At 39.5% G+C, this 25346-nt stretch overlaps 1 protein-coding gene across 1 annotated transcript in view; it reads left to right on the top strand.

Annotated features, from left to right (window-relative positions):
- Nucleotides 1-25346, top strand: part of LOC140242362 (DNA polymerase theta-like) — a 44691-nt gene that overhangs the window by 5364 nt on the left and 13981 nt on the right. The window contains exons 6-17 of the mRNA XM_072322097.1: nt 6621-6756; nt 7515-7708; nt 11636-11797; nt 12264-12410; nt 13619-13831; nt 14573-14715; nt 15416-15614; nt 16216-16367; nt 16754-17078; nt 17911-18154; nt 21108-24589; nt 25066-25203. Coding sequence (XP_072178198.1) covers nt 6621-6756; nt 7515-7708; nt 11636-11797; nt 12264-12410; nt 13619-13831; nt 14573-14715; nt 15416-15614; nt 16216-16367; nt 16754-17078; nt 17911-18154; nt 21108-24589; nt 25066-25203 — 5535 coding nt within the window. The remainder of the gene's footprint in view (nt 1-6620; nt 6757-7514; nt 7709-11635; nt 11798-12263; nt 12411-13618; nt 13832-14572; nt 14716-15415; nt 15615-16215; nt 16368-16753; nt 17079-17910; nt 18155-21107; nt 24590-25065; nt 25204-25346) is intronic.

The raw sequence follows: 25346 nt of genomic DNA, 5'->3' as shown, positions 1-25346 counted from the left end.
TCAGACATATTTGTTTCTTTTGCCTTTCGTGCACATCACCCATTGTAGACCTACCTCAACACTGTTAAATTAGCCTGGATAAAAGGGAAAAGACGCCCAAGAGTTTTCCCTCATTGTCTCCATAGCATTAATTCATTACTGCACGTTTTGATACAAATTTAAATATGATTTTTTTCATTTTATTCTATATATGGTCAGTTTCACGGTAAAGGGTGTAACTTTCAATTTTTAGCCTTTTGGCCCACCCTGAACACATAGATTTACAGATCTCAAAGATTTTTTCCCATGTGAGTCACCTTATGAGTAGCCACCTTGGGTAGCATAATCAGGTCCAGGTATTGATGCGTTTTGTTTTGACAGACACATATGTACCCTAAAAATGACTATTTTGATGCATTGAAATTTATATAACATTTTTGAAATGTTAATAATTTTCTACAGCAACTGCAGAGATCTGATTTTTTATGTTAAAAGCATAGTTGTATGGTCAATTGAAATGACCAAATTAGTTTTGTTTGCATCTGGCCCTTTATTTTAGAATGCTATGACTTCAAATTTGAGGTTTCGGAGGCTTCATTTTCCGTTAACAATTGTTTACAAACTTTGATGGACAGTAATGATCAGTGGGTATGTTTTGGTTACTTTCTTTTATGTTGAAAATAGTAAGGTACATCTAAACTTTAGACTTACATCAAAGTTTACTTGATTCTAGGGCTATTTGAAATTTTGTGATAATTTGATTTCATCAAGTGAAATTTCCGTTAGCAGTTTTGAAGCCTCCGAAACAAATTGTTTAGTCAAATAATATGAATATAGATAACAGAAGCGACCTAATCTATATGTCAAAATGTAGGATATGGGGCCCTAACCTAATAGACCAAAAACAGTAAAGATCCGCCAAACTCTCTGAAAATAGGAGACAATACAAATTTTCCGTTAACACGTGAAGCCTCCGAGACGCATTGAAGCCTCCGAAACAGCAAAAACATATAATTTGACATTTCTGATAAATTCTTTGAGTGTCTGCCCCAAATTATGCCATGAAATCATCAACAGACATGGACAGACAACAAAAATGATAAAAACATTATGATACTGCAATAATTTTTTGAGCCAATACACTTTATAGAGAAAAAGTGGTTTCGGAGGCTTCAAACGGATGTTAACACTGCATTTTTGTGATTTTCTCTGGACAAAATCAAATTAGATTTATTGTTCACCTACCCAATGATTGCTTATGACATATCTAAAGATATTTAATCACATTCAGTTTTCTGGCTGCTTTGTTTACTCACCAATATAGATTTACTATACAATTTACCTATTTTTTTTAAACAGTGCAGATGTGTCACACATAACTCACCTTTTCATTCAGCAATAAAATATGAGCAGATGAGGATGTTGCCCTACAAATATGTTTAAACAGTGTATATCAACCAAAAAAGACACAATTTATCCATCACTTTCTACGTAACATACATGATTTTCATAAAAACATAAGGCATACCAAATTAATTTTCCAGATGTTTCGGAGGCTTCATTTTATGTTAACAGCATGTAAATGGAATGTTTTGATTACAATTGTGTAATTCTAAGTCTATCAAATAACTGTTTGGACTGAATGAGACGTAATGATTCCTCAAGCAAGGTGTAGATAGTTGATTAAATGTATGAAAAGCATTTATTTTGTAGGTTTCCTTTTGAAACAATGGAACAAGCTAGATATTGTGAGTAATGAAAGTGACTTCCAGCTCGCGTGCATGCCCACATCATGCAACAGTAGTGCAACAAAGCAAGTAGTTGTGGATACATCAATGTTCTTAAGTTGGATAACTCATTTTTACTCTTGAGAGAAGTTGAAGTGTTTTGACCATATTTGTATCACTCTTTTGACTGGTTACACTTTGATGATGAAGACCAAACAATTACTTGATTATTTAGTGTTAAATACACTTTTTAAAAAAAAGAACTGAACACTATTCCTGTCCTGAAGATTCAAGGACTTTAATAGATGTTTATTCAAGAGGGAAGCAAACACTTAACTAAGAAATATATTACTTTTGAATTTACATGTAAGGTTCTATCTTTTATGCATGATCAAGAACAAATGGTGGAAAATATTTTTTTGGATTTTTACACTTTCGACTCACTATCATCTGAGTGTAATAGTTTTGAAACACAATCTTTTACATGTCCATTTATAACCCATTGACAAATCCATTCCATTGTTACTCACCTGGCATTTGTTTTTGCCATACTAAAATCGTGACATTTTTAGCTTTCCATTTCTTAACAAGTTCTTTGGCTTTCATTTCAAATACTTATTTGGAGGAAAGTAATTAATCAATAAATTTGTGAGTGGATTTGAAAATAGCTACCGTCTTGCAGATTATCATTTCTGTGGTGTGACTTGGATCACAGGGTACTGTTTTGGAATTTTGACATTAGATTACTTCATTCAGACAGGTTTTCATGTCAGTCTGTATGTCAGATCTAATGCATGCTAGGTGCAACACAATCTTGATACTATGCCCTATTTTCCATACTTTATCACGCTGGCATGGACCACTTGACTATTTTTGATTAAACAAAATGTAACTTGTGTTACGAAACATCTCTTTGCATACACGTGTGAGACTCTATGACATGTTTGCGGATGTAGTTCTCAGTGCAGTAAATGGACAGTAATGGTTGGGATAGGATTGTTTATAAATGACATACACAAGACCTCTACTTATAAATAGCCTGTTGTCATGGGGTACATGTACATGTAGTTTACATGGGTGGGTGACTGGAGAAGTTATGTTCATGAAGAACAATATTGAAATGATTGAAATCTTTATAATCTGTTTAGTCCTGGCTTTTCTGGAAAAAGTTACAAGCCCCTAACTATTTTGAAATTCAAAGGGTTAAAACTGTAGTCTGTGGGTTTATATACTATTTAAAACAAACTTGTGGGTTTCTAACAAACTTAGATATTTAAACACATTTGCTGCTTTTTAATTTTTTGCTAAAAAGGTTGTCATTTTTAGAAACAGTAAAGGTTCTGTTAGCAATTTCTCAATGTATACCTTCAAAAACAGGCCTCCTAGCTGTCACAGGAGTCACACAAATTGGAATTTTATAAAATAACTATAAAAAAAGAAGCCTTTGAAGAATTAGTAAATTAAAAATTAAATTATATGAAACAGGGGTGACTTGTATACCACATAAAAAGAAAGTAAAATTCTAACTATCATATATGATAGGGAACTATACATTTGGTCAACATTTTTTTTTTAAATTCAAATTCATACACAGTCATGGGTAGGGTATGTACATTTATCTTTTCAACAGGCGATTCAAAAAGATGAATGGGATCTTGACCATTTCAATTTCTATTGAGCTCCATGATAATATCACCAATATATTGATTATTCCAACTCCATTTTGATGATGACAGTTTGATGATGACCCTTACATGGAATGGCTGATCGGTGTTTAAGATTGCTGTTCTATGACCATGATCACTGCATTTGACAGCTATAGTAGGGGATATCAGGCATGGTCCATATGCAAAAGAATGTTTATAAGCCTTTTTTCCCCTTTCTATATTTTACAATGCTATGTTGTAATCTAACCGTCATGCCATCACATAGTCTATTTTCTATCCCTTTCTCATCAACAGTTGAAATTGATTTCACATAAAAACAATTATGATAGGTGGTTTATGCCAATATACATCCCACAAACTGCACTTATAAAGTAAGCAAGCATAATCTTTGCATTAAGTCTAGCTACAGTTCTAACTCATTGAAAGTAATTCTTACTGCATTATGATGAAAAGTTTGACAAATGCATACAGCTTTACGTGTGTAGCCTAATCATGTTCTGCATTGCCAAAGTCATGCATAAAATATGCAAATACAGTGTATGTATACAACTGAGCATAAAGATTTAAAATATTTTTCTTTGTCTCTTAACATATATGTTGGAAAGTCTTTTTTCTGCATACAAATAAATACTATTTTACATGTTACAACATTGTTAGTTGTGTATTTGGAAACAATCAGCTGCATTAATGTACTTCATATCACCTTAAAATGGACCATTTTTGCATGTTAACAGTTATGATGAAGCCTCCGAAACATGCATTGCTGCTAACTTTAAGCCGCAAAAAAAAAAAAAAGATGTTCCTAATCAGTGTACTTTTATTGCTACTGTTGCAGTTCCCTTTAGAATCATATTGCCTCATGTAATGTCATAAATTTGAACTTAGCATTGCTCAAAGTGTACACAGTTTGTTATTCACTTTTGTGGAAGCCAATTTCCTTATAATAAGAAGTATGAAGGGTAAACATTATGCACTGCCATAAAATGTACATCTGTATACTGTTATTCACATTTTATTGATGCCCTGTCCTTATTCTAGCATGTAGTGATAGTTGCTTACTGTAGTTTTATTATTTTAAGTGAATACAAGACTAGAACTTTGTGTTAGCAGTTTTGAAGCCTCCGAAACACACTAGTTTGTTAACTGAAGCCTCCGAAACTCACAAGTCTGAAAATTTCAACTTTGTCAAAAATAATCAAATTTCTTTGGGATTTTGGTTGATAAATGTTTGTTACCAAGAGATAATTTAGGGCTATGTTTAGAGTGGCTCTTGCTTCTAGAACATTCTTTTAACTTAAAAATACTTTGTCAGGTACCATTTTTACCTAGGAATTTGAAGTTCACATCCAAATAATTGCAAGAGCGAATATCTGTTGGGGGAAAAGTGTTTTGATACTTCAAATACATGTTCACAGCAAATGAAAAGTTGCATTACATCCACCATTTATCTTCATTTGGTTGTTGTGGGTGACCAAAACATTCTTGATGTTTTTACCTAAATTTATCTAAAATTCCATAATAGTCACTTCATTTTTCATATTTAGCCAAAGAATTAAGCTCTGGAATGACAAAATATTGAAAATATAGACATTCCTATATAAAATAAAGGCAAAGATAAAAAAGGAAACACAACTTTAATTTTTGACCCTTGCCACATCAAAGTTACACCCTTTACTGTGAAACTGACCATATATATATATATATATGTATATATATATATATATATATATATATATATGTATATATATATATATATATATATATATATTTACAAAAGCTAACGAACACAAAAGTACGTTTAATTCTTTGGTGGATAATCCAGCGCACGTGTGTATTCCTTCTTTACAAAGAAATTTATCTGCATTCTTGAATAAACTTCCTTTACGAACATGAACAATTATTGCTTTCCTCTGCTCTCTTCCAGGATTGTTTTGCATAACCATCGCTCTGTTAATGCTCAAAAGAGCTAACATTAGAATAGAATTGGCTTTGCTCTCTGTATTCACCTATATTTTTAAGGGAAATTTGTGTCCATACATTACTAAAAACTACATTTGCCTATGTACTTTGAAGCCAAATTTGTGTTGAAAGTACGACGGATGCAACTTTTTCATGCATTTTACTATTCGGAAATGATATCTTTCTTTCAATGGCCGTTTATTATGCCTTTGTTTACAAATATTGCTGTAACTTGAGAATGCTTTAGTATATTCTTCACATAAGTTGTACACAAAATATGCAAAAGGAAGGACATGCTCACTGAGCTTTTTGAAATTATGGGCTTTAGTTTTTGATTTATTGACAGCTGAATCATGATTGGATAATACTAGTTGCCTTGGCAGCAGATTTTTTTTTTCATACAATAGTCAATAAAAAGTTTTTTTTTTTTTTAAATTGCATCTATAAAATAAAAAAATCAAAGTTTGCAGCAGTAGGAGGCATTTTGGGGGTTACCAATCACCTGTAGGCATCCGGTTACCATGGTAACCATGTACAATATTATAACTTACATTGAATCCTACTGTATTGCCGACATCTCTAGCAACGTGTACATATAAAGTTTTATGCAGGTTTGATGAATTCTTCATGAAATAAATGCAAAAACTCTGATAAGTTTGGTATTTTCAGTGCCCCAATAGCGACAAGCGTTACCGACCCTAGTCTTTATTTCTAGTCGTTTTTATTTCGTCTTTATTTCTCTGAGTTGCAACTTGTGTATTGGGCAGAAGCCCGCTGTATTGCGCTAATCTGGGTGAGGGCACATACCCAGTGATTGCGATTCGGGCGTCGCAATCACTGGGTATGCGCTCTCACTCTGCTTACTTCAACTCGGAGAAATAAAGACAAAATAAAAACGTCTAGAAACTACACTATACCGACCCCAGCTTGGTGTGAAAAGTATAGTTTGCAGGCAAAACCCTTGTTTGTCGAAGAAAAAGTATGCGTGTGCTAAGACTACTACATGCACCACTGCAATGGCGCGTGTAGCAGTGCTAGTGGTGAGTGTAATAGTCTTGGCGTGCGCAGACCCCTTTGCGTTTGTTCAAACAAATAATGATGAAAAATGGCCAGTAAAATTCTACTGACACCACAATTTGGAACCACATACTACCTGGGGATGTTCATGGAGGTCCCATCTACCACCCTGTCCGGTCAAACCTTTTCTGCGGGGTGGGTTGAACGAACTCCTTAATTAAGCCTCCTACAGGAATTAGCGCCTTGACTAATTCTTTTTCTCCCCACTCAGGCATTGTAGTGGTTGATGAGTTGCACATGATTGGCGATTCGCACCGAGGGTACCTCCTTGAACTACTCCTCACAAAACTCCGCTACGTGGTCGCTACTTCTCTCCAACCCGCTGAGCAGGATGGTGACAAGCAGAGGTCAGTTGTAGAATCATTTGATACTGGTGGTGTGCTGTAAACAGAAGAATTCACGGGACATTAATTTTCACATATTTTGCGCTACTTTTGGTTGGCATGAGTTTTAGAACCCGCAAAAATATTTTCACAATTTTCTCTGCACACTTTGAGCACATTTAATAATGAGCTTCATCAGTAGGTACAAGTGTGTGTATGTGCGCCTGTGCCCTCGTAGTACAATGTATTTGCATACATGTGTATTTGTATTTGCAAGCTTAGAGTATGTGTAGTACTTGTATTTCCTGTGCAAGCAGTGCATTTGAATGGATCGGGCAGCACGTCTTTTCTGTGAATTAGATGTATAATGAAAACACTCGGGTATAAAGCAATTGCACAGTGCGAATTCAAGATCCACCAATATGTTTTTAGCTGCTTAGTGCAAAAAAATTATTTGCACGAAAATATTGATGTTTGCAGTGTCATAGTATTGCAGTGTCATAATATTCTTATTATTCTAATCAATAATTATAAATGATAATAAATGATAAAAAATGAGCATACATTGTATAATAGAAACAGTGTTGTAATTATCATGATAACAATATTGTTATTATAATCTATCATATTATCACTATTATCATTGTCATCATTATTACTATTACTGGTAATGCTATCATTGTCATCACCATCATCAACGTCACCGCCAGTGTTTTAGTCATGATAATTTATTTACTTATTTTTATCTTTGTTATTGTTGTTGTTGTTGTTTTTAACCTCAGTAACCCAATCCAAGTTGTGGGGATGAGTGCCACACTGCCCAACCTAGACCTGCTGGCCAAGTGGCTTGAGGCTGACCTCTACCGGACTGAATTCCGGCCAGTCCCTCTCTCGGAGCACGTCAAGATTGGCAAGACCCTGCACGATAACGCCATGGCCCGGATCCGGGAGGTGGAGCCTCGCTTTGAGGTCAAAGGTCGGTCCAAGATGTATCTTGTTCACTACTAGACGCTGTCTTAATTCTTCAGTTCTTTGACAATTTTATAGAATTCGTCTTTCATCTGACAGTATGACTTACTCTTTGATTGATTTACAATGAAAGGACACACAGAAATAAAGGGAAGAGAATACAGATAGTGTATCTACACGTACATAAGTTATACATACAAATTGTGTGTCTGTTTTGAAGTCTGTATCTTGATGTGTGTTTATATGTTATGGGGGGGGGTCAAAACAGCCATTTGGCCACTCCTCTTCAAACAAACAGAATATTTTTGTCAAGTTCAGTTAATTTCATAATGTGTATACCAAGGCATGACTTTGTTTGCGGTAGAGATTATCTCATGTTAGGAATTTGCCTTTTATTGCATGAGAACAGCAGAATCACTGCTGCAAGCACACAGCCATTGCCGTTTATGTTGCATAAAGTCTGCAATGTTGAATGGTGACAAGGACACAGTCAATGCAGTTTATATTGCATGAATAGTTCATGATCTTGAATGCAATATACCAGATTGTATGCACAAGAACAGAAAAGTCACAGCTACACGGACACAGTCAAAGAAGTTAATATCGCATGAATAGTTCATGATCTTGAATGAAATATACCAGATTGCATGCACAGGAACAGAAAAGGCACAGCTACATTGTACACGGTCGGACACAGTCAAGGCAATTATATCGCATGAATAGTTCATGATTTTTAATGCAATATACCAGATTGTATGCACAAGAATAGAAGAGTCACAGCTACACGGACACAGTCAAGGCAGTTAATATCGCATGAATAGTTCATGGTCGTGAAGGCAATATACCAGATTATATGCACAAGTACAGAAGAGTCGTGGCTGCAAGGACACAGCCAGTGCAGTTATAACACATGAATAGTGTGCATGACCTTGAGTGTGCATTATTTGCACAATAACAGAAAGCTGAAAAATCTTCAAAGAATCAGTCAACACAATTTATGAATGGTTCATGCATGGTTCTTGAACTATTAACTAGAGGATTTGAGCAGCAACACTACACAATCAACTCAAATGGAGTTTCAGTTGAAATGGAATATCATGAAAGGGTAACAATGAATTTGGAGTCCATTGATTCCAGGCTTGATTAGCGCATGCATTAGCGCATGCATTGATTAGCGCATGCATTACCATGGGTATTCTTTGGGGTATTTCAAAGTTAAGTACATTATTTTAAGGTGCATTAATGTGAACGTTTACTAATACCTGTGTCAGAATTCATGATTGCAGTGAATGACAATTCATCACAACATAAACAGTGAATGTCAAGTGGTGTCATTTCAACCAATTTGAATCTTAGATCACGTTGCACATTAGCAATTTCATGTCACTGACATAACAATTCAAACACAAATTTGGACAGTCTCTATACAAAGTTCCAAATCCTCCAACTTATTTTAAGTACACAGAAACAAAGAAAAAGTGCATAAAAAAAATTAAATCCCATCACTGCTCTGGATGGATGTTTAATTTTTTTTTCAGCTTCACAGACATCTGAGTAAATAGAAAAGGCACCTAGCCTAGACAAAAACATAAAAAAAAACGTATCCTCTGAACATTCAGCATGTATTCAGGCTTTGTGTTCATCATGACCCACAATATTAACAGAATCTGAAAAAAATGGATAAAGCTACAGGAGCGGATCTAGGATTTCCATAAAGGTGGGGGGGGGGTGCAAAGCAAGGGAGCGAAGTGAGTGAGGGGGGTGTCCCCCCTCCCACGGTAGGGACATTTTTTACATTATGTTGGTCATCGTGCGATTTCATGCATACTTTGACTTCATCAGCCTCAATTGTGTACAGAGCTCCCATGGGCTGCACCTTCACTTCGGACACAATAATTTGCTGTATGTTATCTTTCAAACACTTACGGTCATTTTGACAGGTCTTTGAAGTGTAAAGTGCATTCTTCGGAGCATTTTCAAGGTGACTCCTGAGCTCCTCATCTCCGGCATCTACTTGGAAATTCAAAAGAGCTTTGAAATTCCCCTGGTTAGGAGCTACTGATTCTGAGTCATCTCTATGGCCCCTCAGCACCCAGCCCTGTCGACCACTTAACTCAATCGACTTGATGATTGATATCAAGAACTGCCGATTTTTCTCAACCAGTAGTCTCTCTCTCCGCAAGAGTTTGATCGATCCTTGTCTCTGGCTTTTTCATTGTTGTGTAGAACGCTTTCAAGGAGGCCATGGCGTTTCTGTGGTATTCAAGTGTGTGGTGTTCTGCTAGGTCTGCCTTAGCGTCTTTCCAGTTGAAGCAAGGCTGCGATATCAAACCTTGCCTGGTACACCATGATAAGCTTTGGATGGAAATAGAATGCATGTAAGACAATACTATCCATCTTCACTGTCAAAGTATCTAATCAATGGATAAACCTGAAACCAATCATATTTACAGTGTCGTTTAGTGGAACCAGACTCTCTCCTTTTGTCCTTGAATTCGCGAGTTGGGAATTTGAATTGCGGATGTGGGATTCTGTTCTCTACGAGCTTCAATTCTATCTCGGCACTGTACTTTGCGATATCTAGGTTGGTATCTGTTGGAAGAGGAAGTTTTGGTGTTTGGTGGCCTGGCCCTCACCAGATTGAGAATTACTAAAAGGGGTACAATGTCTGATCTCAAAGTTATAGAGTGTTATAGGGGACTGGCACAGTCAGCTGTGTTAGATCCCCCTTAATTCCAAGGCCTAGTAAAGTACACTGTATTCCTAATTCAGGTTTGGATAGAAACCTAGGGCATTTTCCATGACTGAGCGCTGGAGTACTTTTTATTGTCACATCCCTCCTTCAATAGATTTTCTAATATTGAATATCATAAAATATTTTTATTTACAGTTCTATATAAATTCATTATTGATTTTGCATTACTCACCTCTTGCTGGTGAAGAAATCCATAATTTTTGTGGTGATTTTTGACTTGGTTTTGGCCATTGTGACTGCATACCTTTTGTGTGCTTGGCGCTGGCATCGATATCGCAGTCATAGCATAAGTAGCCAGTTACAACACGTGCGTGCGCGGTGCGGTGGTTGTACTTATCTAATAGGAATATATAAAAGAAATAAATATAGTAAGTACATAGGCCCGCAAATGACTAAAATTGATATATGGATAGAAATTTCCAGGCATCAGCTTTCCCTTAGCCTTAGCTCATATCATATCTCACAGAAATCTGAAAGAATAGCAATAAAATAGATTAATAATGAATGAAAAAATAAAGGGGGGCGTGCTCCCGGTGCACCCCCCACTGGATCGGCCACTGAAGCTAGATATTACAAAACAAACCCATTCTTGAAATTTTTCAGACATGAAACCTTGTCTGTCATAGTTGTAACAGTATGACCCTTGAATTAGTGTTTATGGAGATATGCATCATCTAAAAACATGAAAAACTGAAACCACTTTTTCGATTTGCGGTCAGGCATTGCCAATAACAATCAGCTATTTCTGATGACTATTCAGAGTGGAGCAGTCTCCATGAAAGCAGTGTAACGGTATTGCTTATAACAAAGTCCTTGGGACCGGCAGTTTTCGTTTGTGATATCGAAATTTTGTTAGAAATGAACAAATGAACGATAAAAAAACTCAAATAGAGCAGATAATGTTACGGTCTGAATTCATTTTGCAGTGCTCTCCCATTATAACGAACACGGATATAACAAAATTCCAGTTACAACGAAATAGAAATGTAGGCTGCAACATTATCCCCTCTATGTCTTTTATTGTTTATTTGTTCAGTTATAACAAAATTTCGATACAATGAAAGAAAATTGCTGGTCCCGAGGGCTTCGTTATAACAGGAGTCCACTGTATTTGAAGTGGTGCAATGCTTGCATTTTGACCTGGGAAGTCTGCATTCCTGTTTTCTCCTTCTCCAAAAGGTGACGAGGACCACATTGTGACCCTGTGCCTGGAGACCGTTTCCCAGGGCAACGGGGTGCTCATCTTCTGCCCCACCAAGAACTGGTGTGAGAAGCTGTGTGAGACAGTCGCCAGGGAGATATACAGGCTTCACCAGGGGCAGCTACCCACGGGCAACACAGGTATTGACTGATGTAGCAACAGGAGTACCAGCTGCAGCTATTATAGTGCACTAGTTGTAGTTCTCTTTCACTTTTCTAGAGATTCTTGTTTACCTCCACCAAGGGGGTTATGTTTTGCCTGCGTTGGGGTGTTTGTTTGTTTGTCAGTTTGCAAAATATGTCAAAAAGTTGTGAATGGATTTTAGATGAAATTGACAGGTACACATGTGTATTGTGTGTGTTCATTTTAAGTGATATCTTCACCCAAAGGCTGTTGGTCAGAAACTTTTAGATCACCTGTAAATTATACATATAATTTCTACCACAACAAGCAAGGCCTTTTTATGACCAAAAAAAAAAAAAAATTGACACAATCATTATAGACCCTTCCTTTCTCATGCATAATGAATATATTTATGCCATCGTATGTGACACGTGAAGAGATAATGATGTTGAAACTCTTCCATAATTCTTCAATTTCGAACAGGTTTCACCAAGGCCTCTCAAATGCTGCCGGTCAAGCTTGACCAGCGAGCCCTGCGGGATGTCTGGGAGCAGCTGAGAAGGACACCGGTCAGCATAAACCCCGTCCTCCGAAAGACCGTCCCTTACGGCGTGGCCTACCACCATGCAGGTCTGTTTCCATGTTTCAAGTCTTGTCTATTCAACATGAATGTTCTCCTAATCAGTATGCATGAAGCAAAGTATGGTATCCCTTCTTCATGTTTAACCGTTTTGGCTTGCCTCTGCGTTGTAGTGGCACCAGGGCCTTGTGCATTGAAGGACAAGTTCACCCCAATATATGTGTAGATTGAGTGAATGCAGCAATATTAGTAGAACACATCAGTGAAAATTTAAGGAAATTTGTTTGATTATCCATTTAAAAGTTATGAATTTTTACAGTTCTTGTGCAACCATTGCTGGATTAGAAGACTACTACAGTTTGTAATGTTACAAATGAAAAACAATTTAAAGAAAATTATACGAAAAAATTTCACTGTATGTTTGTACTTTTCTGGCATAATAAACAAACACTTGACCTGGCTCTTTCAGAAAGTAGGGAGAATAATATTACCCTTAATATATGTTGATAACCAGTCAAGGGAATGTGCACTTTTCATAGAAAGTGAAATTTTGTTGAATTCGTCTTCATGTTTTCTTCTTTACATCATACTACTTCAACTTCAACTTTTATTTTTCATTTCCATTGAATAAACAGGGAAATTATTTACAATGCATTAACAGAACATACATGTACTGTATATGTAACAATTTCACAGAAAACGTACATGTGATCAGGAGTAACAACATAGATTCATTTTCTAAGGTATATACATATGCATAATACAAGGATTGGAATGGAATGGAAGGGAAATGGAGGGTCCCACTAAAAAGCAAAGCTTGTAGGGTATGGGACCCTCGGAAAATACATAAGAGAACAAATAATGACTTAATGAAACTACAAACATTACGTGAAACAAAATCAAAGAAGCCAATGTCAACTGACATGAAATCAACTTAGGAAGGGAAAAAGAAAAAACAAGGAAAAAAGGGGAAAAAAGAGACTACAACATGCGCCATCGTGGATACAAGCAGACTGGACTTCATGATGTAAGTGTAATGATAAGACATTCCCTGGATTGATATTGCGAAGGATTGGGTACATATAGCGGTATGAATGTCCCCAAAGAAATTACAACAGGACTCTTTGCAATGATAACCGTGACACCGCCCAGCCACTGCTTGTTGAGCATGGGTGCACATGTTTACAGATTGAACAAAAATCAACAGTTCTCAGTTCTTTCTCTTCCCCCTTTCCCTATTCCCCTCTCATTCTCCCAGGTCTGACTTTTGATGAAAGGGACATCATAGAGGGCGCTTTCCGCCAAGGCTTCCTGAAAATCCTGGTGGCCACTTCCACTCTGTCCTCGGGGGTGAACCTGCCTGCCCGGAGGGTGATCATCAGATCCCTGATGTTTAATCGGAAGGTCATCGACCCGCTGACCTATAAACAGATGATAGGGAGGGCTGGAAGGAAAGGAGTGGACACGGAAGGTGAGACTTGACCTCCGCTCAAGACTGCAATATATTTTTGTTTCTATGTTTGCATGCAATGACTTGATAAAGCTTCTTTTTTAACAATTCTTCCACAGCTCTGTATAGATGCAAGAAATGTAGCAGCATGCCAACATAGAATTAGGATGAATAATCCTCTTACTCCTGGGCATAGCTGTGATGTCTAATTGGCTTTATTTCTACCTACAGGCATTCTATATCTGACTAAAATCTGTACTGCCAAATTCACTGCTTTATTGTTCATGAATTATTCCATCAAGTGTTTCGACTGTAATCCCATGTTTGATTTGTTTCTGTTGTTGTTGCCATGATTACATACTCTTTTCGTTAATGACTGTACAGTCCTAGATTTTACCCAATTTCTAGAAAGACTTTCATCACACAGTACTCTACATGAGTTGTGAGCGTCAATCACTGTAGCCATTGGCTACTGGTCATGTATTTCTGATATATACCTCCTTTGTGATGATTCTTGAAGAACGATTAATCAAAGTAGACAAAAATGTCACATATTAGGTAGTATATGCGCATGTGGTGCCTTATTTTTGGCAAAACTTTCAGTCAAGCAATTGAAAGTTGGAAATTTAGCTATTATGAGAGAATGATAGGGAGCATGAGGTCATTTAGAAATAGATAACTAAATCATCTTTTATGGAAGCCAAAGCCCAACCTAAGATGGTGCTGTTATCTTAAAAACTGTCTCTTGAATGAAATTCCCAGGGGAGAGCATCCTAGTGTGCAAACCCAGTGAGAGAGAGAAGGCATCCAAGCTCATCAGATCCCAGCTTCCCGCAGTACAGAGCTGCCTGGTGAAGAGGTCGGGAGACGACCTCAGCAACAGTCTTAAGAGGGCCATCCTTGAGGTAAACACAGCATCGGCAACAGAAGCACAGATATGCGTACTAATGATATATCTTGTATAATTCTCAATACTTATTTGTTTTGTTACTCAGTTTTACTTGAAGTAGCTGGTTGCAAGTGATGGTAATGGTTTGTAGTAGCATCAACTTTAATATAATGAACAGAAGAATCAGTCCTGACATGAAAGTTTACTTGAAGATTACATACATCTGGAAAATTGCAGAAACGATAAAAATGACAACAAAGTATCCTAATGGCTGTTGTAATAGTTTGACTACAGCATATGTTGTGTAGTACCGTCCTTTTGCGTAGTACACAAGACAGCAGTTCCAAATTGATTTTCATTGAATGAAATTTAAAACTAATTCTATCTGTCAGGAGATGTGCAGGAACCAAATATCATGTCAGACTTTAAACTAGTTGCTGGAAATGTCATCATGAAAGAAAGAACAAGTACATGAGAATAACATTCTACACACTGTAAAGATTCAAATGTAGCCAATGATTGAAGTGATTTAGATTGGACACTGCAATCGATTGTGTTTTGTGGAGTGAGAGATATAAAGTTGTCTTTTATGAAACAAGATTTTTACTGCGCTTTCCATGCAATTGAGATCACATAATTAACAACAACAAAAAATAAATAAATAAAAACCAATATTGATTGTCCATATTACTTTATTTTGATCATGTACATGGCAGGTCATAGCCAGCAGTGTCGCATCATCTCCATCCGAAGTCAAGGCTTACGCCTCAAGCACGCTCCTTGCGGCCAGTCTCGCAGAGGGTCAAGCAACCGATGACCCAGAGTCAGACCTGGACACAGAATCAGCAGTTCTTCATTGCGTCAAGTTTCTGGAAGAGAATGAATTCATCAGACTGCAGAATGTTGAATCTGGAGGTAAGCAATTCAGCATAATATCTCCCAATGAAAGATATGCTTGATCATTATCAAAATGAAGAATGAAAGATAATGGCTGTGAGTGGTTCTTGAATAAACTGCATACGCCATGGTTTTTATTTTTCGCAAATTTTGTGATATTCTTGAATTTCCATGTTACTGATATCAATAAAAAAGACATTTTAGGGAAACGCGCAAGTTATGCCCAGTCTAGGGGAAGGTACATTTCTAATTTCTTTTGTTAATCATATTGAGTACTTTAGTTATTATTGACAGAGAATTTCAATGGCAGAATCTTGGTTTGGATGTTGTTTTTGAGGGTGTATCCAAGCAATCTGATGACAAATATTAGGGGAAAAAATTATCAGAAAATATATGGAACATATTTTGATATTTGTTTAGCAACACAAGTAATGTTGAGGGTATCATGAATCAACACAAGTTTATATGAGTTTGCACCGCATGGATCCTTTAATGCCCATGTAGGCAAGAAAGAAAAGAGTTGTTGTTTTTTTTTCTTTTTAAATTTTATTAAGTTGCACACAACCTACCCTTTGTGAATTCAATCTCCTGTCACTATGCCCTGCCTGCCTTCAAACAGGGCAGACCAAGGAGAGATACTGCCCCACTCAGCTGGGGAGGGCAACCCTTGCCTCCGCCCTCTCACCAGACGAGGCCCTCCGAGTGTTCGCCGAGCTCCAGACAGCCCGCAAGAACTTTGTCCTTGAGAACGAATTGCACATCCTCTACCAGGTAGCCGAGATTATATCCGCAATATTTCTGTCCTCAGAGGGGTTTTTTTCTCCTCTAATATGTTTTCTTGTTTGCTTATTTCCTTGGAAACCTGTGATTCCTACAAGCCCCAGCTTTTCATAGGTTTTTTTTATGTTTCTCTCTCTGCTCTTTTCCACATACAATATTAGCATATTTATGGCCATTGAAATGTGACTTTTACAGTCATTTGTTTTGTGAGATTTACAGATAAAAAGAAGTATCTTGTGCATGTTGTGTATTTTGTGTTACAACAATGTACATTGTATTCATGGGTTTTTTTTGATAAATATGACAATAAACTATGCTGAAACTAAAGTTGAATACAAAAACCTGTCAAATACAATGTTTCAATACACCCAAACCAGGTGACACCGATCTACGACCAGGGCTTCCAGCCGGACTGGTACCAGTTCGTCTGCAGCTGGGAGAGCATGTCGTCTGACAAGCGGCGGGTGGCGGAGCTGGTGGGGGTGGAGGAGTCCTTCCTGATGAGGGCCAGTCAGGGGCTGGTCACCTCCGCCTCGCGGTCAGCCAAGGTCCAGAAGAGCATCGCCGTCCACCGCCGGTTCTACACCACCCTGATCCTCGCCGAACTGGTGAACGAGGTCCCACTACCCGTGGTCGCCAACCGGTACAACTGCGCCACCGGGCAGCTGCAGTCTCTACAGCAGTCAGCCAGTACTTTTGCTGGTGAGTCAATGTTGATACATGGAATGGTGTGAAAAGTAAATAACCTTCGCCATACATTGTTCAGTACTATAAAGTGTACTGTAAAACGAGGAATGCTTGCGTGCATTTTGATTTTGCAAATTTCTCGACAGCCAAGATTCATGAAGTTGAAATACACATGAAAGTTCTTTTCTGAACTATATGCATTGAATGCCAGTGACAATTCATGAAAACTTCATGCCTTGAAAAGATCTTTCTTTACAGTGCCACTGATACTGCTGTCAAACCAGAAACATTCACAGCATAAACTTTTATCTAACAGATTAAAGCCGGCGGCATTTTTTGGTGCCATAAAGCTATCGCAATTGCCACTAGCATTCAATGCATTGTCAATGTGTAGACAAAAGCTTTCACGTGCCTTTTACTTCTGCAAATCGTGGCTCCTCGCACTATTTGCAAAATTTTCATGCATGCGAAAATTTCTGGTTTTACTGTAATTAGAACCTGATTTTCCATCAAAGCTATTACAAATAGAGGCTGATAGGTTGGCTCTGACACCTATGTGACTTATTGCTCTTTCAGTCTTCAATGAAAGTTAAACAAGGGTCCATTATTGAAATCTTTTGTACAGATGTTCTCATATTTTCTTTTAAAAATGCTTCATTGACCCAAAGTTACTCAACATACTTTACTCTCATGCTGCTCTGGCAATCATTTTTATTATCTAACAAAAGCGCAAGACTATACATTGCATTTTGTATATGAGACATGGTTACTGCTCTGAACTCTTCATCTTGCATTTACCCATTTTCTTTTTTCGTCATCATCTTCTTTATCTTCTTCTTTCTTGAAGGCATGGTGACAGTTTTCTGCAATCGCCTGGGCTGGTGGAACCTGGAGCTTCTCCTGGCCCAGTTCCAGAGCCGCCTCAACTTTGGGGTGCAGCGCGAGCTTTGCGACCTGGTGCGCATCTCGCTCCTAAACGCCCAGCGGGCCAGGCTGCTGTACGACGGGGGCTACCAGACAGTGGCCTCCCTGGCCGCCTCCCACCCAGCTGACGTTGAGATGCTGCTGAGGAATTCAGTGCCATTCAGGAGGTGAGCAAAACTTGCCTCGCCATGGTAGCTGTGTGTTGTGTCAGTGTTTGCATCACAATTGTAGAATCTGTTGCTGCAGTCATGAAAATTATATGGTCTTACTCCCACCAACGTTTAAAGCATTGCCTCTCCTCTTCCTAGAGGGTCCTACCATTATGTTTTCGACAACAAGATTAGTACCATTGCATCTTCATTCCCGGTGTCTCCTGAAATCTCTCTCTCTAATTCCCCTCGCATAAATTTAAACACTGAGTGTGTATTTTCTGAGTTTGGTTTAGTCACTGAGTCACAAATGAAACGTCTCATCAATTCTCTTCCGTCCAAGTCTTGTTCTCTTGATCCTCTCCCCACATGGCTACTAAAAGAGTGTCTAGATGAATTTCTTCCTGCAATAACTCACATTCTGAATCTCTCGTTGTCATCAGGCGTAGTTCCTAAGCACTTCAAAAGGTCGCTCATATTGCCCTTTCTAAAGAAACCCAGTTTAGACCGTAATGATTTGAATAATTTTCGCCCTATTGCTAATCTGTCTTTTCTTGGTAAAGTTCTTGAGAAAGTGGTTGCTCGCCAACTCAGAGATCATCTTGATGAACACCAGTTGTTTCCTAGTAATCAGTCTGCCTACAGACACTTCCACTCCACCGAAACCGCCTTATTGAAGGTACTCAATGACCTCCTCTTAGCAGTAGACAAAGGCCATGAAGTTGCTCTTCTGCTTTTAGATTATTCTGCTGCGTTTGATACTATCAATCATGAAATTCTCCTTAACAGATTGGAGACTAATTTTGGTCTAACGGGAACAGTCTTGAGATGGATTGCATCTTACTTACACGATCGCCACCAGATGGTTACTGTGAACGGTGCATTTTCTCAGTCGTTCCCTCTTAGACATGGTGTCCCCCAGGGGTCTGTGGTTGGTCCTTTACTATTTCTTCTATACACAGCCCCTCTGTCTTCAGTAATCAACTCTCATAACGATATTTTACATGTTATGTATGCCGACGATACTCAAATCTACATAATCATACAACCAAATACCCAAGTCGAAGCACTCTGCAAACTTAGTAGATGCGTTGATGATATCAAGCAATGGTCTCACGATAATTATTTGAAATTGAATTGTGTTAAATCGGAATTTTTGTATGTTCATTCTCAGTTCAGGCGGGGTAGCTCTCTAACAGAATTTTCCTTTGAAGATAGTACTATCCCCATCTCTCAGTCCGTCAGAGATCTCGGAGTTATTGTAGATAAGCATCTGAACTTTCAACAACATATTAAGAATTCATGTCGTTCTGCTGCTTGGGGTATTTGTAAAATTGGTAAAATACGTAAATTATTGGATCAGTCTTCCACAGAACGTCTCATTCACGCATTTGTTTCCTCTCATCTTGACTACTGCAATTCCCTTCTTGTTGGTCTCCCTGCTTCAAGTACTGCACCACTTCAAAGAATTCAAAATACAGCTGCTAGGCTTGTGACCCTTACAAAAAGATCTGACCACATTACTCCAGTTCTCCAATCCCTCCACTGGCTCCCCATCCATCAACGTATCACTTTTAAAATCCTCCTTATTGTTTACAAGATATGTAATAATCTTGCCCCATCTTATCTTAAAGATCTAATTTCCTTCCGCTCCTCCACTTCAACCCGTTCTCTTCGTTCTTCCTCCGCTCTCCAATTATCACGTGGTCCCCGCACCTGTACACGTTATGGTGATAGGGCCTTTTCAGTTATTTCCCCACTTCTTTGGAATGAACTCCCTTTTTATATTCGTAACGCTGAAAATGTTGATAGGTTTAAGTCATTGTTGAAAACTCATCTGTTTACACAACCTTAATCTTGCTGTTGTTGTTGCTGTCGTTATCATAATATGTACATAATGCTGTATTTTGTTTTTACGTTATATATATTATTATTTTTCCCCGATTTGATGCGCTTAGAAACATCAGTATTAACCCTATTCTAACTGGGCTATTTGAGACCAAGTTTTTACTGGGGGGGGGTCAATTTGACCCCCCCTTCAGATCTCGGCCGCCGATCGCGCGATCGCCGCAAAATTTTGCCTGAACATAGAGCCGGATGTCAACTACAAGATTACATGGTCATAAAATAGAAAAATGTTGATTTCATATTTTTTAATAAATTAATTATGCAAATTAACGCATGAAATCATATTTTCACCTATAACTCCATCAAAAAGACTGAAGGATTATTAAATTTTTGTGTCAGAGTTCCTCAAGACACATCAAACAATTTTCTTGTAAAAAAATCGCGGAATCAAAATCATTTTCTTTTGTTTTTTATTGTTTTGTTAATTTCTTATGTATTTTATTGTTTTTTCGATCTTTTGTTTTCTATTTTTTTTTTGCCAAAATTTGTTGGAGGCACTTTTTCAAGCTTATCTACATTAGAATTGATTTATTTCAATGGTTAAAAGTTTTATAAAAAAATTTATATCAATTAAACAGAAAAACACAGTTTGCATTGGATTTGCACACGAAATCATGAATTTGAGCGGTTTTCGGGTTGACATGCATATGCAAAACATGGCATAACTTCAGAACGGTGTACCCGGATGTCGCAAATTTGGTCTCAAAATATGCGGGAGACTTCAATGAAAAAAGTCATGAAACGACGCGGCAAAATCTTTGCGCGTTGCGGAATCGTGGCGCAAAACGTCGAGGGGGGGGGTCAATTTGACCCCCCCCCAGTTAGAATAGGGTTAAGCGCTATATAAATGTTATTCATTATCATTATCATTATCATTATCATTATGATTAACCAGCATTACCAGCTACACATTTGTATACTTGGGTGTTGCAGAAACCTACGTGCACCCCATACTTTTCTCTCATATCACTGGAAATTATACATCTGAAATCAGCAGTTCATGTGAGATGAAGTTTTTATTGCTGAGCTGTAAAATTTCCTGTCTGCTGCTGTTCCCTTTCAGTGGCAGACAAGCCCAGGGCGAGGCTGCTTATGAAGCCTTGGAGAGGCAACAGACGAGGTGCATATGGGCCACGGGGAGAAAGGGGTTGACCGAGGCGGAGGCTGCTGAGCTGATCATCTCAGAGGCCAGACACATCGTCCAGGCTGAGCTCGGCATTGAGGGCGTGGCTTGGCAAGGGGGCGAGGGAACTAGCGGTCAACAGGCGGAGGGGAGCGCCAGTGTGGCAGGTGCTAAGGAAATGGTCTATGAAGATGCAGAAAGCAAGGACTGTAGGAGAAACATGAAATCAGAACAGGGAGTGGATAATGCTGCCAAAGAACCATCAAGGGAGACTGGCCTCGAGTGTCACAAAGTGACTGTAGAATCTGTTTTGACAACCAGGGACAGTACAAAGGAGTCCAGTGGAGGTGTTGGCAGAGATGCAACAAGTGATACAACATCTCCTCCATCTGGACGAATGCAGCCCGAAGCAAACATAGAAAGTAGAAGAACTGTCCTCCTGAGTAAAGGCAACAGAGACACTCAAAGCAGACACACTGGATTAGGTGGGGAAAGTGATGGAAGTTGTCAAGGTGAGAAGAGTGAAAGAGAAGGAAATGAACCAGCGGTGAAACAGGTTTGCTCTGAAGACAAAGATATGAAGAGTGAAATGTTGCCTGTAAATGGTGCTAGACACATGACACTGGAAGGTCAAGGGGTTCTAAATCAAACCACAAAGAATCAAGTGTTGGTTACTGCAACAATTCATCCAAATCCAAGTGCTCGTTCATCACACTCCACTGGACAACCAGTGAGGCCGGTAGTGAAGAATGCACTTTCAACAAAGAAGCCAGATGTCATAGTAAAACAAACTGATAATAAGGTGATGTGCAATAGTCCACCTCAATCAGGAACTAGAACTGGCACAGCCAGTGCAGATATTATGCCTGCAGGAGCAAGTGAACACACTATTGTCACCAATGAGAGGAAGAGCACTCGCCCGAGTAAAGAAACAACACCCCCATCAGGGCAAGATTGGCCCAGGGAAGGGAATGGCAGCGATGGGAAAAAGGACACCTCACCAGACCTCTTCTCTTGCCCCATTGAAGATGAAGAGCTTGTAGACGCCATGCATGCCATTACAGGAAAAAAGAAGCTGGGGACATCCCCACAACAAGAACATGCGACCAATCAAGGCTTGGATGTCCCTGGCGTTGGTGAAAAGTCATCGCCTAGCGAAGCAAGAGAGGACGACAGGAGTCCTTGCTTTCCCTCGATGGATTCCCAGCTTGAGGAGTTCATGGCAGCCTACTGCACTCAAAACGAGACCGTTGCTCAGTCAGCAAGCCCCGACCTTACTGGGAGCAGGAAACGGATTATGCCACCAACTGCAGGTCCAAATATCTGTAATGATAGGGGTAGAGAGTCTACAAATGCAAGCATAAAGAGAGATGGTGGTGATGATCTCTCCCGGAACACGCACGCTATGGAAATCTTGGGTAGAAGTCGGGAACAAGGTGATGTACCTACTGCAGAATCAAGTCACCCTGATAACCAAGAAGTTGAGAGCACTCAAGATGTATTGCTTGCAGCAGCCATGTGTGAGTCCTTTGACTCTTTCTCAAGCAGTATCCTATGTTCTCCCATTAACACAAAGAGGAATCACCCCAGATCGCCAGGAAATGGGGAAGAGACATCAAGGACCCAGGTGCAAGTGGATCACCATGCTGCCGTGGGCATGACTTTGAAGCAAGGATCAAGGAATGGACAGTGTAATCCAAAGAGAATTGCAGCTGCTTCAGGGAATGCTAACTCTGATTTGTCCCCTCCCACTCTGGATGATGGAGACCGTTTGTTTGCAGGAGCAGAGAACAAAGAGAAGCATCATCTGGTGAACTGCACAAAAGGGACATCTGCAAGACACCTGCAAGATGGAGACTCCAACCATGCCCAAGAATCCGGATGCCACCGAAAGTCACCATCAGATGCTCAACTTAGAAGTAGTCTATCCAAGAGAGCAAAGTCAGCTGGGCGTGCTAAACATTGCGAATCAATACCAGCCACCCCCACAACTTGTCGAGGAGGTAGTGAAAGGAAAAATGAAAGTAGTCTCTTGAGTCCAGGGACCGTCGCCATGCTTGATTTCCTGGCTGGGGATGATGATGTAGACATGTTTACTCAGCTGAAGGAATGCCCTCAAGGGGATGCAGAGTCGTGCAATACCCAAGTTCCTGCTGGCAGGGACTTGAACGTAACCGTTGTAGCTAATCATCACCCTGCTAAGAAGTTAGAGAAGAGAAAGAAATTGCCATGTAGCGATAGCTCATCCGGATTAGCAAGAGCAGCAGCACGTTCAAATGGTGTGGTATCGCAAGGCATCGTGGAAGATGGAAACAGTTCTAAAGAGACGAAGTCTTCTGGTCACACTGAGAAGCAAGGAGGGAAAGGAGAGGCTTACACTCACATGAAAGAGACCAGGAAGGAGTCCAATGTGAGCCGAACTTCACAGACAAGCAAGAGGAAAGGGCGAAGTGATGGCATATCTTCCCCTCCTAAGCGACAAAAAACTCCTCCAAAAGACACACTCACCTGTGATAAGAAAGACCATAATTTGATAAATTCCCGTCAGCCTAAAGATAAAAGTGATTCACCGTCAGAAAGGAAGACCAGCGATTCGGGAGACTTTATACCTCCAACGCCACCAAAGCCGACCCAAGGCACACCAAAGCTGCTCAGAGCCACAGGCACCACTCGAAGGAAGAGTCCACGAATCAGGAGCAAAGCATCTTCTCAGCACCCAAAGAAGCCCAAAGCATCCCCAAGCCAGCCAGCTTCAGCTACCAAGTATACATCTCTAAGAATATCACCAAGGAGAAGACAGGGTTCACAGGAGTCAGCAGCAGCCAAAGGTACAATACAGCCGAGGACAAATTACCATGTTCCCACATCCACAGCTGCTCCAGGTAAGGAGATGCTTAATACCCATCAATCAACAGGACGAGCAGATGATGCGGTAAAGGGCGGAGCTGTCCAAACAGCACCCATCCCTGCAGTGACACCTTCCATGCCCTGCCTGGAGAGCCAGATGTTGCATCCGGAGTGTGACGACCTCTTTTCTCAGGGCACCTTCGACGGCCGGAATGACCTCAACATGGCCATGGACGAGTTTGATCTCAACCTCAAACTAAGTGTGGACAGCGACGTGGAGATGCCGTCCTCTCCCAGAGCAGCGCCTGGGCTGTCACCACCACCGCTTCTTGATTCCTCATCACTTCCCCCTCCAGCTTCCTCCTTCACATACCCTCAGTCATTCAGCAACACCCCATCCATCCCGTCCTCTGACGGAGCCTTCACGATCATAGATGTCTGCGCCAACGTTGACCTCTTCCACACATTCGTGGCGGAATGGAAGCGAAAGAAGAGGTACTCGGTCTCGGTGTCATGCGAAAGGTATGAGCCACCAGCGCAACAAGGCGGTATTGGAAGCAACTTTAAAAATCCAGGTGAGTTTTTCCATTAAAACTCAAAATCTGAAGAACAGTGTATTTTGTGGTGCAATTACTGTTGCAAGGGGCAAAGGCATTTCACATTTTGCAAGTGTGCACTGTGTAGTTTGCACGATGCCTTACATTTTGTGTGATAAGTTTGCTCTTTGAGAGCAGCAGCGGGTATACATCGTCTTCCACTTTCAGCAAAGCTTGTTACATACAGTAAAGTACTGATCAATTCGATGTTAGTGTTAGGGGAGCAATGCCCTCCCGGAAAGCTTTAGGCAATCAATCACCTGTGTTCTCTGAAGATCCTGACCTGAGGATGGATACTGACACTTCAGTTCTGTTCAATATTTTTATCAATAATCTATCCTTGGAAACAAACCAACAGCAGCAAGAAAAAGCAGATGTGTTGCATTGTAAAGACATACATGTAATGTTTAATCAGCTCTATGACCTTCTTTGATTTTTTTTTTTTTTTCCTTCAGGTGCAAGCACCAAGGCTGTAGCTGCTCTTCCCGATGGTTTCCCCATAGAAGATTTAGGCTTGCTGGTGACTGGGATTGCTGTGTGCTGGGGAGGGAAGGATGCCTACTTTATTTCATTCCAGGAGCGGATACCAGAAGGTCAGAATCATCCAGGCATATGGTGTGCCACACCCACCCACTTCATACTTCACTTTCTTGGTCCCATTGACCTGTAAAGCTCCTATAGAGTTTCAGCTGGGTATACAGAGGGGTAGTTAATTTATTATTTAACATATTGTTAC

This window comes from Diadema setosum, chromosome 19, assembly GCF_964275005.1.
Source record: "Diadema setosum chromosome 19, eeDiaSeto1, whole genome shotgun sequence".
Classification (NCBI taxonomy): Eukaryota; Metazoa; Echinodermata; class Echinoidea; order Diadematoida; family Diadematidae; genus Diadema; species Diadema setosum.
The sequence above is the reverse complement of the archived record's forward strand: the minus strand, read 5'-3'. Positions and strand labels throughout refer to the sequence as shown.